Source organism: Carettochelys insculpta, chromosome 3 (assembly GCF_033958435.1).
Source record: "Carettochelys insculpta isolate YL-2023 chromosome 3, ASM3395843v1, whole genome shotgun sequence".
Taxonomy (NCBI): domain Eukaryota; kingdom Metazoa; phylum Chordata; order Testudines; family Carettochelyidae; genus Carettochelys; species Carettochelys insculpta.
The window spans coordinates 135,011,954-135,026,431 of record NC_134139.1 but is presented as its reverse complement, the minus strand read 5'-3'; the positions used below and the strand labels follow the sequence as shown (position 1 = coordinate 135,026,431).

General features: G+C 44.4%; 1 protein-coding gene across 1 annotated transcript in view; it reads right to left on the bottom strand.

Moving 5' to 3' along the window:
* The window catches only part of MMS22L (MMS22 like, DNA repair protein), a 133,612-nt gene extending 124,122 nt beyond the window's left edge, over positions 1–9,490 (bottom strand). The window contains exons 1-4 of the mRNA XM_074990856.1: positions 9,325–9,490; positions 7,200–7,393; positions 5,094–5,219; positions 630–682 (exon numbers count right to left, since the gene is read on the bottom strand). Coding sequence (XP_074846957.1) covers positions 630–682; positions 5,094–5,219; positions 7,200–7,378 — 358 coding nt within the window. The 5' untranslated portion in view covers positions 7,379–7,393; positions 9,325–9,490. The remainder of the gene's footprint in view (positions 1–629; positions 683–5,093; positions 5,220–7,199; positions 7,394–9,324) is intronic.
* Positions 9,491–14,478: the final 4,988 nt, after the last annotated feature.

Sequence of the window (14,478 nt, the reverse complement as noted above, 5' to 3'; positions counted from 1 at the left end):
TTGCAATACAATCAACATACAGCTAGGCTGTTATTCACGTGAGTCAGGAAGAGCTTCTACTAGGAACAGAAGTCATGTATCTTCCCACTAGCTTTACTCTACCACAGCAAAAATGTCAGGAACATATACAAGTTGAACCTCTCTAATCCAGAACTCTTTCATCCGGCAAATGCCATAATCCAGCATGATTTTAGTTAGTTGGGTGACCACTTATGGTGGGTGTGGTCAAGTTCCCCATGGTTCCATAAAGTTTGTTTGCAGCCACCAGTCCTGGCTCTCAGTGTTCTCTGATGTTATTTAGCTGTAATTTACCCTAAAAGTCTTCCTACAGCTCAGTAAGCAGTGGAAGTGTAGGTAATATACTAGAAAATATTGACCTCCCATCTTCCAGAAAATTCTCTTGTCCAGTACCAGTCAGGTCCCAAAGGCACCAGACGAGAGAGTTTCAAACTGTGTAGACAGAGATATTAAGACTTGCAGATCTATGCTAATACCTATTATTATTGTTTGTATTAGGGCAGCATCAAGAAACCGCATTTAGGAATCAAGGGCTTGTTGTGCTAGACTAAAAAGACAATATAATAAAAGGACTGTCTAACCCAATATAAATGGAAATATGTCAAACTTACCAAAGTCTGAGGAACTTGTCTGTACTAGGTTTTCCAGTTTGTGGATGTGTTGCCTAATTAAAGAGATACACAATGTTACAGTATTATATAGATAAAAGGCTTCATAAAGTGCTGTAAATACACAGAATGTTTTTCAAAACATAAAATGAAAATCATAATCTGCCTAGAAAAGCTTACAACTGCATGGGTGGGGCATCAAATCATTCAGAGAAACTACAAAGACACTGAATATGACAGATCATCACATGGAAGATACAGTGCGGTTTCAATTATGGGTCAGAAGGCACCATGAAGAAAAGTGTAAAGCGAGGAGGAGAAATAATACCTAAAGCTAGAAATTTGTAGTGATGGAGCAAGGAGACATGAGAACGGGACGAGTAAGACGGGTTTCTGAGAATGGAGAATTGTATGTGGAAAAGGACAACCTGCTGAAAGAATTTTGGAAGGTAAACATGAAAGGCGTGGAAGAAGATAACTTCACCAGCCTTTATAGCAAATTGGAGTGTTCAGGTAACAGAAAGCCAAAGAAAGAGACTGGGTAAGAGATAAGCAAGGTGTAGCTAAATGCTTTATGTATTCACATTTGTAAAATGTACATATCAGTCTTTTTGAGGTTTGTAAACTCTGGCGTACAAGTGGAGCAGGAGACAGCTTATGGAATAGAAGACGCCTCATGGCAACTGTCAGCCCCCTTGTTACATAAAATGGGGTGATGACTACTATTAATTTTAGATATTCAAATTAATAGTAACAGCCACAGTATGGTGTAAAGAAAGACCTGTCTGTAAAGTAGGCAAGGCTCAATAAATGTGTGTTTTTTGTAGGTGAAAGCCAACAACTTCCCTTTGAAATCAATTTGACAGCCACTGCATATCACAGCGCACAGGTGTAATGTAACTCTACAGGAAGTGCCAACTAATAATAATACCACTATACTCCATGCTAACTGTGATTTTCAGATTGCTTTTAAGTATAGCTCCCATGTAGAGTATATGGCAGCAATCTGGCCACGAGAAATGTATCCATAACCATGGTGAGGTCATGAAAGAAAAAGCTGCATACTTCCCCTCAAGCGCAAATTTTAAAAGCTTTAACGAAACCTGCAGCAATCCTGCAAGGATCCAATGAACACAGATTGCAAGCCTATACAAGAAGTGAACATACTACTAAGTGGGGACATCAAAGTAATCTCCACCATTCTTTCCCCACATTGTACAAAAGTCACTTCAGTCATCTGGGCTGAGCTTCAGCCAGATAGATTTTGTAGCATGGATGAGATCTATTAGATACTGGATAAGATTTTTCAGCCACATCCAACTGTCAGAAAAAATGGAAGTACTGGCTGATTTCGTGAAATAAACATAGTGCAAGGAATGAGTGGGCCTAGAAGATGGGGGAGAAGCAGTTAGACTCAGGCTTTCTGTACCACTAGACTTTTGCTGGTCAGGGGTGTTGAGAATACCTGTACCTCTGACTGACGTAAACTGCACTGACAAAAGCATCAGCGTGGACAATACTAGGCTGGTGGGAGAGTCTCTCCTACCAACTCTGCTACCGCCAGTTATTGGATGTGGTATAATTATGCTGCGGGGAGAGCTTTCCCTCACTGACATTGAACAGCTTGCCCAGGAGACCTTAGAGCATAGCTGTGGTACAGCTGTGCCACTGTTAGGTCTATAACATAGACTACCTTAGGTCACAAAAAACAATGGGATAATGCTGAAGGAGAACAAATGATAATCACAAAGATGAAAACTATTGTTTGGACAAGTGTCAACAGTGACAGATTTTAAATAGGAATTGGTACAGATAAAACAAAAAGAACAACTACATTACTTTGATTAAGAGAGTATATTTAATCCAGAAAGACAAGTGCCTTACACTTTAGGTACAAAGTCCATACAAGGCTCACTTCACCCACAAATGAAGAAATCTTTGTTGTTGAATGTGGAATCACCACTAATCAAATCTTTAAGACAGGAAGTCATGAGTACAGTCATGTCCAACACTAAGCACACGGACTGCATCTACACTAGCAAGTTCTGTTGGAAAATCCAGTCCTCTCAAAAGAACACGCAGAGCGTCTACGTACAAAATGCACTCTTTTGAGCCGAAACTGAAAGAACACAGCTCTTCTTCCAAAAGTGTTCTTCCACTCCCAGATCAGAAAGAACCCCTTCTTTCAAAAGCTTCTTTCAAAAAAAACTTGTGTAGACACTCTGTGGGCCCTTTTTTTCAGAAGAGCAGTCCTCCTGGCGCCAGATTCTTCAGTCGCTGGCCTGTTCTTTCAAAAGAGTAGGGGCTGTGTGGATGTTCTCTTTCAAAAGAGTGGATTGATTATTTTGAACTGCTTTTTTTGTGCATGGACATGCTCTTTTGAAAGAAGTTTTTTCAGAAGAGATCTTCCAGGAGAGCTTATTTTCAAAAATCGCTGTAGTGTAGACCCAGGCAAGGGTAATTTAGAACAAAATGTAGTTGCCAGGGTTGGATTTGGGCCTGGAACAGCATTTAATGCCTTCTATTCCTATTAAAAAGTATAAAAGGAAGTTGCATGGCCAAAAACTCAGTTAAGAACTCAGTTTTGCATCACATTTGACAGATACAGTCAACTGTATATTTTATTTACGTGCACAGAAAACATACCAAATACAATTTTAAAGCAAATACTGTTACTGAAGATAAATGGCTAAACAGCATTCACATATTAAAGCCGCATTCCCTACAAAACTGCCTCTGTAGGTGAAGAGTTAGCTGAATATCTGCATACCTTGTTGGCTCAGCTGCTCAACAAGCTACATTCTATTCCATAGAAACACTTCCCCATAAGCAGCAGCCTTAGAAGGCCAGCTAGCCTTGTCACTTTCACCAGGAGAACTCTGTGACTCCACCAGCCTGACTGCTATATGAGATAATTGGATTCTAGATAATGGCACCAGTGATGACAATTAATATGCTTAGTGCACGCCTACCATCCTACAACAAGATAAGATGAGTTGAGAGAGCAGGGCTTTGTGGGTGGTTAAGAAGCTCAGTAACAGGGAGAGAAAATGCTCTTGTGACCAAACAGGATCAATTTTTGGCACAGAATGAATCAGGTAGAATGATAAAAAGGGCTACAGAGATTCAGTTAACTAATCAAAACCATTAACAAAGTAGCCTGCCATCTTTTTTTTCCTTCCTACTTGGAGGAGGAAAAATATCACAGTGAAGTTAATGCTTATATCAAAGCAGCAGAGGCAACGTATTAAAAAATTCTCCCATCCTTCAGGATCTGTGCCATTATGTAACAAAGACCAGAACCTGTTAGTGACATGTTCCATAACATGACCATGGTCATACCCTCAAGATACAGTGGAATTCACTGTAATCAAAGTGATGGGCTATATGACATGTTTGAAGAATCCTACCAAAAAAAAAAACCTGTCCACCCTCCATGTGCTTTACATTGTGAGGATTAACAGCAGCAAAGAGGATTATCAATGATCTGTGTATTTGCACTGACCAGATTAAACATCTGCATTGAATTAATCCAAGCAGCTGTAACCAAAGAGATTGCTGACACTCTCCTAATCCATAAAGAAAAAATGCTGCATACAACATTTACAGTATTTGATTAATAACATCCACTTCTATTTATGTGCACATACAAAAAAGTTTCGAGAAATAATCTTCAAACAAGATTTTAAATTAGATGGGTAGCACCATTTAATTAAAGCAAAACCATATACAGTTTAGGAATGTACTCTCAAACGAGATAAGTATTTATGTACGTTATGAATTAAACAAAACGGTTTAAAATACTTCTTCGCATTCTGAGACTGGCATGGTAAACAGATGCACACACCATGCTGCTTAGAAATTCAAAATTAAGTCACATTACACTACAATTCTAATACATAGTATGCCAGTGTAAAACAGTTATCAATTTTAGAAACTCCGCCAGTAAAACACCCGCCACTCACTGATTGCCCTTGCACTTGTGGATATCCCCCACAGCTGTCCAGCTTTTGCTGGCATCTGGGGAACCCTGCAGCTCCCTGATGCAGTGGTGGACCTCCCAGGAGCACTGAGCTACCCAGGGACCAGGGTATCCTGCAGCAGCCCAATCCTGCAGGAAGGCAGGTACCACAGTTCCCAATGCCACGGCAGTGGGGGATCCCAGACCTGTCGTGAGTGCTGAACCTGCCTCCCCATTTTGTCAGGCATATTTTTATTGAATGGCAGAGACAGGTTACAGGCTTATGTGAAGTTCTGTTTATCGTACACAACCTGTCCATGGCTTTTACTAAAAATAACCCTGACAAATAATTGGCTTTAAATACAATATTTACTAGACACAAGGTATAAGGTATATAATTTTTTCACAATCTCATAAACAAAAACTCTCCATGTTTGTGAAGCAACACAGATGTGAGTGTAATAAAATCTCACAAATGGGATGAGGTGAAAATAAGAATATCATACCTAAGTAAACCAAAGAGAAATCTACAGGACTCAACTAATGCAATTTCAGTAACCCACTGAAAGCCAAATAGTTCCACAGTATCTTCTTCATAGTCAGTTGGAGAAGGATCCAGCCTCAGTAAAAGCCTGAAAAAGAAAGCAAGCACCATTCACATTCTTCTATAACATACTGAGATCAGAGGATCTCAACCTTTTTCCACTTGACCTCTACATGCTATAAAAATGCTATGCCCCGCCTGTGTCACTATCTTTCTGCATATAAAAGCAAGAGACAGCATTAGATGATAACAAGCAGGGCAAATGCCTGGGGCTCCACACCACAGGGGTTCCTGCAAAGCTTCAGGCCCACCAAGCAGCTACTCACTCCCATGCAGGGGGGATTCAGCTTTCCATCCTGGGCCACAGTGACTCTGTTGGTCCTGAGTTGTGACCCCCCGGAAACTCTGCCTGCAACCTCCGGGTGGGGGGGCCCAAACCCCAGGTTGAGAACCACTATTATGAAAGATTCAGTACCTACAGAAGACTTGCATAACAATGTTATTTTATCAATGTATTCATAGTACATATGCTATAGATAGAAAGCTCCAAGAGCACTCTCCAAGGAAAGACAAACCTTTTATAGGGATATAATATTTAGTATATAAAATATGGCAACTCCTAGCTCCAACAGCATAAAAATCCTCTCTCTGTCATAAACTACAATATATTTTAGAAACAAAGAAAAACTAACCTGCTGTTCAAAAGCATCTTTCACCCTTACAGCAGGTCCTGCTTGAGGCATGATATGCAGCTTGTTTTTAATATGGCGAAGGATAATGCTACCTTACCTAACATTCTCTCCTGCAATGTTTGTCACAGATTAAATGCTTATCCCCCTGAATGGTCTGGCATGTCTAATAACTATCTCTAGAACAAGCATTTATCCTTCTATGTGGTCTTACTAGTACTTACAAGTAACCATTTGGACACAGATTCAGAACATAACCTTAAACAGCTGAAATCATCACAGTCATGTAAAATAATTTATGAAACCAAGAAAATCATTTTTGCTTAATACTCCCGTATTCTACAGAATTCAGGGATTACCTCAGCCATAGTCAATTCTGCAGCATTACTGCACATAGTTTAAAGAAAAGCAACACATAACATTGCTAGTTTAGCTGTAAAGAACACACTGGACAAAAGAATGGCTTTTCTTCAGTGCGGTGCTTAACTTATTGTTCCCCTGGCACTGTGTTTGGCTATAGATTCAGTATTCAGAGAGAACAGCAGCACCTTCAGAGTCACTGGAGATACTTCTTTTAATACCTATGCACTTCTAGGTAAGGACCAAAACACTATTTATTTATGAGATGTGAGCCTATCACTCCCTAGGATGGTATTATTAGTTGTATTGTAGTCATGCCAAATGGTCTAGCTGAGATTAAGCCCAGTTGTTCTAGGTACTGAATATCTCCATCTGTGTTCCTAGGAATTTAAGTTTCTCTAGACAAGGCGAACAACAAAATAATCATCTGCATTTTACAAATCAAGAATAGATGAGCAGATAAAGATGACACAACTTGACAAAAGGTCACACCAGAAGTCTGCAGTAGAGCTAAGAATTGAATCCAGAGCTCCTGAGTATTTTAATCATAAAACCACTCTTCTTCTCTGGTATTAGTGGCAGGTTTGTATGAGGGACATGAATGGCTCAAGAAAACAAATGTAAAGACATTGGCAAGATCCCCAAAGCACCAAGCAGCTGCTGAAAGATACAACTGAGGGTATATTTATACTTGGGGGAAGGGAGGAGGGAGAGCGGTCAATGGGCCATGATCAATATTCTGGGGATTGATTTTGTCGTATGTGTGAAGACGTGGCAAAATCTCTCTCTTTAGGCTTGACCGTTGATCTTGGTACTCCACATTGATGTGCGGAGTAAGGGACATCAGCACAAGCCCGAAAATCCCTCATCTACACCAAGGAACAAAGTCAATCCTGATACTTCAATTCTAGCTATGTTAATGACATTGCTAGAATTGCATATCTGGGATTGACTTTGATCCTTAGTGTAGACCAGGCCTGAAATATTCCACAAGTACTCTAAATGCAGTATAAGCATACCTCTTAAGAGACCCACTTGCTAGATAAGACTCTACAGAAAAGTGTCTCCCTCCATCTCTGTTGTCTAAAGCACAGGAAAAGCAAGGGAGTTTGGAGTTCTCCTTTTCCACTTCCATAGCCATCTCTAAGCTTTCAGTGACGTATGGAGAGGTGATAGAAATTGTGAATTCATCGTCCATTGTTTACACTTGTTCCTGAAAACACATGTTAGAAAAGAAACACACAAATAAACCCTTGTTTTCTATAAATGATTTTCTTGTAGCTATGTTCTCCATTCTGAATGATAAATGGTAATTGAGTTAAAGACTTCCCTGTTACCCATGTCCTATAATAAAAGAGCATTGCAGCTCAAGTGCATGCTAGATAGTAATAAATCTACAGACTGAATTACTGTTCTAATATTAATTATGCAACTATGCAATTCACGTATTGATAGAGTAAAATTACATGATTAATTCCGACTTCACTGAGGCTGCAAGAAAGCTTGTATTTTTGTAAACAGATTTTAAAGTTGGGAAGCGAGAAGGGAAAGAAGAAAAGTAAGACGACTAACATTGACTAAACAAAATACGTTTATATGTCTAAAAGAAAACTTTATAACTGACTTGAAAACATTAATTTCCCTGGTCTTTTTTAAACAGTATACTGAAAGTGCAGATTATAGAGCTCTAGCATATTTGTTTCTGTTTTAAGTTCAACCACGGTTTAGTTGCTGACACTTTTTTTTTTAAAACACAACCTAACAATCTGCAGTATTGTTTAGTCGCAAATCAATATCAAATATTAATTGCTTAAACATATCTTCAAGCTTTGGTACCTGGTTTTGAACTTCCCTGTGAATGATTACATATATTCATTGTAATTTTGCAAATAAAAACAAATACACAAGTATGACTTCATAGGCTGAACCAAATTTAAGGAATCATTTCACACACCCCTGAACTAACCTTGATTATAAAAGCAGGAGGAGCTAATCACAGAAAGCATCTCCCCTAAATCAGAAAAAGAGCAATGACTTCCGAACAGCAGATTTTAATTTAACTCTAGAAATGGATTAGGTACAGATCTTCATATTACTCACCATGTACGAGTCTGTTTATTTTCCACCTGCTGTACTGCTGAATATGTGAATCAATAGCTGATCTGAGCCTTTCCTTCCCCTTGTAAGCTTGTAGCCTATGTTTACACTATTGCAGAAAATGGACCAAAGGTATGCAACACCAGCTACGTGAATAACATTACCACAGGGTCTACACCACAAGTAGTCGATGGGAGAAACTCCTACATCAACTTTCTCTTGCGGCGGGGCGGGGGGAAAGAGGGAGTACAGAGATCAACTGCAGAGTGATCTGTAACCAATTTAGCAGCTCTTCACTAGACCTGCTAAATCAACCTTCAGTGGATCAGTTTTACAGAGTGGCTCCCCACTGAAGCACAGGTTGAACCTCACTAAACTAGCTCCTTCCAGACCTGACCAGAGAATTTGTCTAACCACAGGAGGTAAATATTGTCTAGCAGCACTACCAACACTGATGCTTACTATGTTCTTAGAAGACATTTAGGGGGTAAATTAGAGCTAAACAACAGCACACAAAACAGAGAGCAAGAACTGGAAGCTATAAACACACTTTATGGGACCGTAGAAAACTTGGCTACACCCATGATAAGTGGATATCCAACTAACTAAAATTACAATGGACCACAGATGTTGCCACACAATAGTGTGCCAGACTAGAGAGGTTAAACATGTATAGATGTTTCCTAAGTGAAAAAATACCTCCTTCATAAAGCATAACCTCTCTTTCTTATTCACACCATTAAGGATTTGAGAAAAAAAATATCCAGGTATCTATAGTTGCCAGACAGGCAAACAAGAGAATTAAAAAAAAAAAATTAGAGTCAATGTCCTATGTAGACAGCCAGAGCTGGCAAAAATCACATGGCAACTCCCACCAACACGCAGAAGACTTCTATCCTTTGTATCAGACTCTAGCTGCTATTTATTTGAAAAACTGGAAGACTCTCCTCCCTACATATCCCAACAAAGAGAGAAGGAGTCACTTCCTTCCTACCTCCTATGATTACTTCTTGACTGTTGGAAACCAACATCCTTGGCTTAACCTACCCTCTCTCTTCAACACTTCTTTCACTCAGACATTTTGAAGTCCTTCTCTCAATGTGCTGCTATTTGGTTTTCCAGAGAAATGAGCATGACTAATCACGATTATGATCCATTTTGGTGTCCTGAATAGTCACAGTGCAATAGACATGAGCCTTGTTAGTTTGTTGCTGCTACCTACGAAGTTATCTGGCTGCAGAGAAAGGCAAGACAATAATGCACAAAGTCATATTTGGAAGGTTTTCTGCACCAGAAGAACTTGACATGTTAGACACTCACACTGGCCAGGGAAAGTGTCCTAATTACTACTTCTCTGGAACTTTCTCAAGCCCTGACAGTGCATACCAACTGGGGCCACACACAAACTGCACATAAAGTATATGCATTTATACCAACACATACCCAGCAAAGGGTTCAGTCACTTAAAGCCACACACTGGGCAGGAGAAAGTGCACTGTGGAGAAAACAAACTAGGCACCAGGCACAATGACTGAAGGACAAGCACCAGGTAGCTAGCAAAGCACTGAGGGAAACCCAGGCTGGAAACTGAGGCAGTTAGTACTGCGAGCCATGCAGTGGGCAGGGGGAGGATGCATGGATGATAGCATGGTGCTGCAGTTACTGCAGGCCATGCACTAGGCAGAGGAGAGGGCACCAGGAATAATTAAGGTGACCATCCGTCCTGTATTTGGGACACCAAAAAGGCATCAGTACTCATTTTTTTAAAAGGGACTAACTGTGTTTGGGTCCTCCCACCACTGACCTTTTCCTCCAGCAGCTGCACTGACCCAGTTACTGGACCTAGAACAGAAGATCACCCCCTGACCCTCAGGGGAGTGTGGATGGCTGCTGCATCCCTGCCGGTTCCCCGGGCTCCTGGGGAGTGCTGGGGGCTGCTGCTTCCCCAAGATCTAGGGGAGGGCTGGGGACTGCCACTTCCTCGGAGCTCCAGGGGAGGGCTGGCAGCTATGGCCTCCATCCCTGCTCCCTGCAGCTTGGTGGAGCCAGAAGGAGCTGCCCCTCCCCCCATATCTCCCTAGTCCGTATTTGGGACAAGGAGATACAGTCGCCCTTGGAATAACCCACGGTGCTGCAATCACTGCGAGCATGCAGTGGGCAGGGCACTGGCGTTAACTCACGGTGCTGCAGTTACTGCAGACCACGCAATAGGCAGAGGGCAGGGCGCTGGCGATACCCCACAGTGCAGGGGGTCACTGCAGGCCTTGCCCCCCAAGGGTTCCCCTCACGCGGGCAGAAGGCGGCCGCGCGTGGGAGCGCACGCGGCGGGAAGGGTGCGCGCGCTACGTACGTGTCTCAGAATTTTTCTCTTTCCTGTCCGAACCCCGCTACTTTTCCGTACGTCCCGCGCAGCTACTGCGCATGCTCGAAGGCTGGCGCTCGGTCCAAGCCCCTAGCTCATTGGATAGCGCCCTTATTGACTCCTCCCACTCTGACCCCGGCGCTCGCGCTTTCCTCGTCTCCCCTTCCGCCTGCGAGCCACCCGCGAGAGTGAAAGAGACAAAAGCTCCCTGGCAAGGGCCTTCTGCAAATGGCCCCGCCGGGCCGCGCTGCTCCGCGAAACCACTCCCCCAGCTAGCGCTCAACGCCGCGGCCTTCCCGCCCTTTGCTCCGCCTGGGCTCTGCCTCGTGACCCAGCCACAACCACCCGTGGCTCTACCCGATGCTGCTCATCCCCTGCCGCGCCCTGCCCCAAGCACCCCCACGGCTCTGCCCCAAGCTCCTAGTCCCCTGCCGCGCCCTGCCCCAAGCGCTCCCACCGCTCTGCCCTATGCCCCTAGTCCCCTGCAGCGCCCTGCCTCAAGCACCCCCACAGCTCTGCCCTATGCCCATAGTCCCCAGCCCTTCCCCACGGCTCTGTTCAATGCGCTTAGCCTCCCCACAGCTCTGCTCCATGTCCTTAGCACCCTGACCCCAGGACTCCCATGGCTCTTCTCCTAGCCCCCTGCAGCACCCTGCTCCCAGTATCCTCACAGCTGTGCCCTGTACCCCTGTCCACCTGCGGCACCCACCCCGGCCAGCACAGCTTCCACCAGGGCCCTGTGCCATTAAACCCCAGCCACCACTCCAGCATTGCTTCCATCTCTGAGCTCTGCACTAGTGGCTGTAACCACCCAACCCCATTCAACTTCTCTCATCTGCACACTTCTCCTCAGGCCTTTCCAGCAAATCCTCACTCAGCAGCACTCTGCCCCTGTCATTCCTGCCATAGGGCTCTGTTCTTTCCAACCAACCAGTGTCCTGGTCTGCCAACTCTCCACTGCCTATCACCCGTCAGCCTAGCAGTCTCCAAAGCCCTTATTTCACTTTATCCTCTCAGCTATACTTCGCTTTTCCCACACTCATACATCCACCCTGCTCCATATGCTCCCAGCAGCATTGCCAAGGGCCAATCATCAATAAATTCATCAACAGTCCAGTTTAAAAAGCTAGTATTGGAAGTGTCTGTAAAATACATACAAAACATTTAGATTTCAATTAAAAAAAAACCTTGAGTTTTGAACTGGAGTTGAGAGGTCCCTCCCTCTTGCCTCAGTAGCTCCATGCTGTGGGGCACCACCAGGAAGTCTATAATTCCTGGGGTTGGCAGAGAGTGGGGAATTCTCTTGTTGGGAGCTCTGTCTGCCCTATTGCTGGCTGGCAGGTGTTCGGGCTGCTCTTCTCTACCTCCAGCTTTGAACTCTTCTTCAGCATCACTAGCCGGGGGCTTGTGCTCCCCCCACCCCCCTGCCAATGCTGTGGGGAGCAGGAGAAAGGGGCCAGTAACCAGTGGGCAGAGCCCAATTCATCAGTCGCCCTCAGCCCCATGCTTTGGGGAGCCCAGCATGGAACAGGGCACTTGCAGGAGTGGGGACCTGGTCCTGGCAGCAGAGGTCAACCCCCCATTGACTTACCAGCAGCAGGAAGAGGAGCAACTTGGCCCCAGGCTGCTCTGCTCCCCTGGCTCCCAGGGCTGGCACTGGGGGCTACTTCCCCACTCTCAACAGTGCAATGTGGCTGACAGCCACAGGAGCAGAGTGGGCTGGGGTCATCTCTCCATTTCCATCCACTGCTGCTGATCAGCAGTGGTGGGGGCCCAACTCCTGTTAGTTCCCTGAGCCACATCAAGAGGGGTAGGAGACCTGACAGAGAAGTGGAATGGGGGCAGGGAGGGGATAAGGCAAGAATTTGGGTGAAGGGCTGGAGTGGTGGGTAGGGTAAGGTCTAGGAGAGGCAGGACCCTCACCCAGGGTAGGAGTGGTAAGGACAGGATGTATGTGAAGGGGCAGTAATGTGAATGGTGCCTCCCTTGTGTCCCTCCACTGCAGTTGTCTGTGTCATTATCATCAGCACAGCAGCAACTTTTGGAGTGTATGCATGCAGCACACTCCCCCGCTGTATCCCCAGGGTTGGGGGTGCAAGGGATGGTGTACAGTGGGCTGGGTGTAGAAGAGGCTCCCACAGGCTCCCTGCCAGTAAGTCACAGTAGGTCACGTAAATAGAAGAAATAGCTGTCCACTCCTTTTCTAGAAGGACTATTGATGATCAAAAATGGTACTGAGAAAATCACTAACCAATCATAGAATCATAGAAGATAAGGATTGGAAGAGACCTCAGAGGTCAAGTCATCTAATCCAAACCCTTACTCAAAGCAGGACCAACCACAACTAAATCAGCCCAGCTGGGACTTTGTCAAGCTGGACCTTAAAAAGTGCTAAGGGTGAGGCTACAGGTGCCAACATTTCACCATCTTGCTAGGTAACCCATTCCAATGCTTCAGAACCCTCCTAGTTAAATATTTTTTCCTAACAGCCAACATAGACCTTCCACACTGCAACTTGAGACCTTGTTCTGTCATCTGCCATTATAAAAAATAGCTTAGTTCCATCCTCTTTGGAACCACCTTTCCCCCCCCGCCCAACACACTTTCCAGTCCTCTGTATTCCTGGCAAGACCAAGCACCATTTAGACCAGTGCTTCCTAACCTTTTCAGTAACATGACACACTTTAATGACACAATTCCATGGAATGCCCACCTTTTTCAGATGAATTGATTGATCATAAATGTCACATTTACTTATATTTGCTATGGTTACAGTCTTACTAGAGAGGTTTGCAACATAGTAGTGCCGTGCTAGGGATGCTGAGTAAATGAGTAACCACCAAAAGCAAGCTCCCTTCCCTGCCAGCTGGTTGGAGCAGGATGTGGCACTTAAAGCATGTCCCAGCTCCAAAAGGCTCTGTCCCTCCCCCTTGCCACAGCAGGGAGTGGGGGACAGGCCTGCCATCAGCTTGTTTGGGCTGGGAAGCAGCAATTCACCTGCCTCCAAGTGCAAAGATGGTCCTGCAGAGTCAGCATGCCCCTCATAGTGGGTCTACAAAAAGCCACCACTGAGAGGAGCAGATGGAATTGATGAATTGTGTAGCAGCTCTGCAAAGAGCCACAGTGAAGGGAAATTGACAAATTTCATGGTATTTCATGGCACACTTGAACAGTTCTCATGGTACACCACTGGGCACAGCCCAGTGATTGAAAACCACTGATCCAGACCATCCCTGACAGGTGCTTGTCTAAACCTGCTCTTATAAGTCTCCAGTGATGGAGAGTCCAACTAGGCCAGTGATGGGCAACCTATGCTAGTCAGATGGCCATGTCTCAGTGAGCCACAAAGTTGTCACAACCTAGGTGGTCTCCTGGGATGCAGTAATTCTGCTAACTGCACTTGCATACTTAGAATTTGTGGGGTGTGCTGACTGAAACATAGGAGCACTCTGATTGGATGCAGAGGGAGTGCATGGCTCTCACAATCAATGTCGTGTGCAATCAACACACACCTGATGTCATATGAAAAACTACATGAATGGAAGTCGGAGGAATCTGGCAACCCTGTGGGCAATGGTAAACAAAATGTATTGTGGGCCACACATAGAACCTCAATGGGCCACATGCAGCCCACAGGCTGGACTGAAGATTGCCAACTGCTGCCCATGGCAGTCTATTGCAGTGTTTAACTACTCAGGACAGGAAATATTTCCTAATTTCCATCCTAAACTTCCCTTAGGACATAAAGAACGGCCATACCATGTCAGACCAAAGGTCCATCTAGCCCAGTATCCTGTCTGCTGACAGTGACCAATGCCAGATCCCCCAGAGCGAGTGCA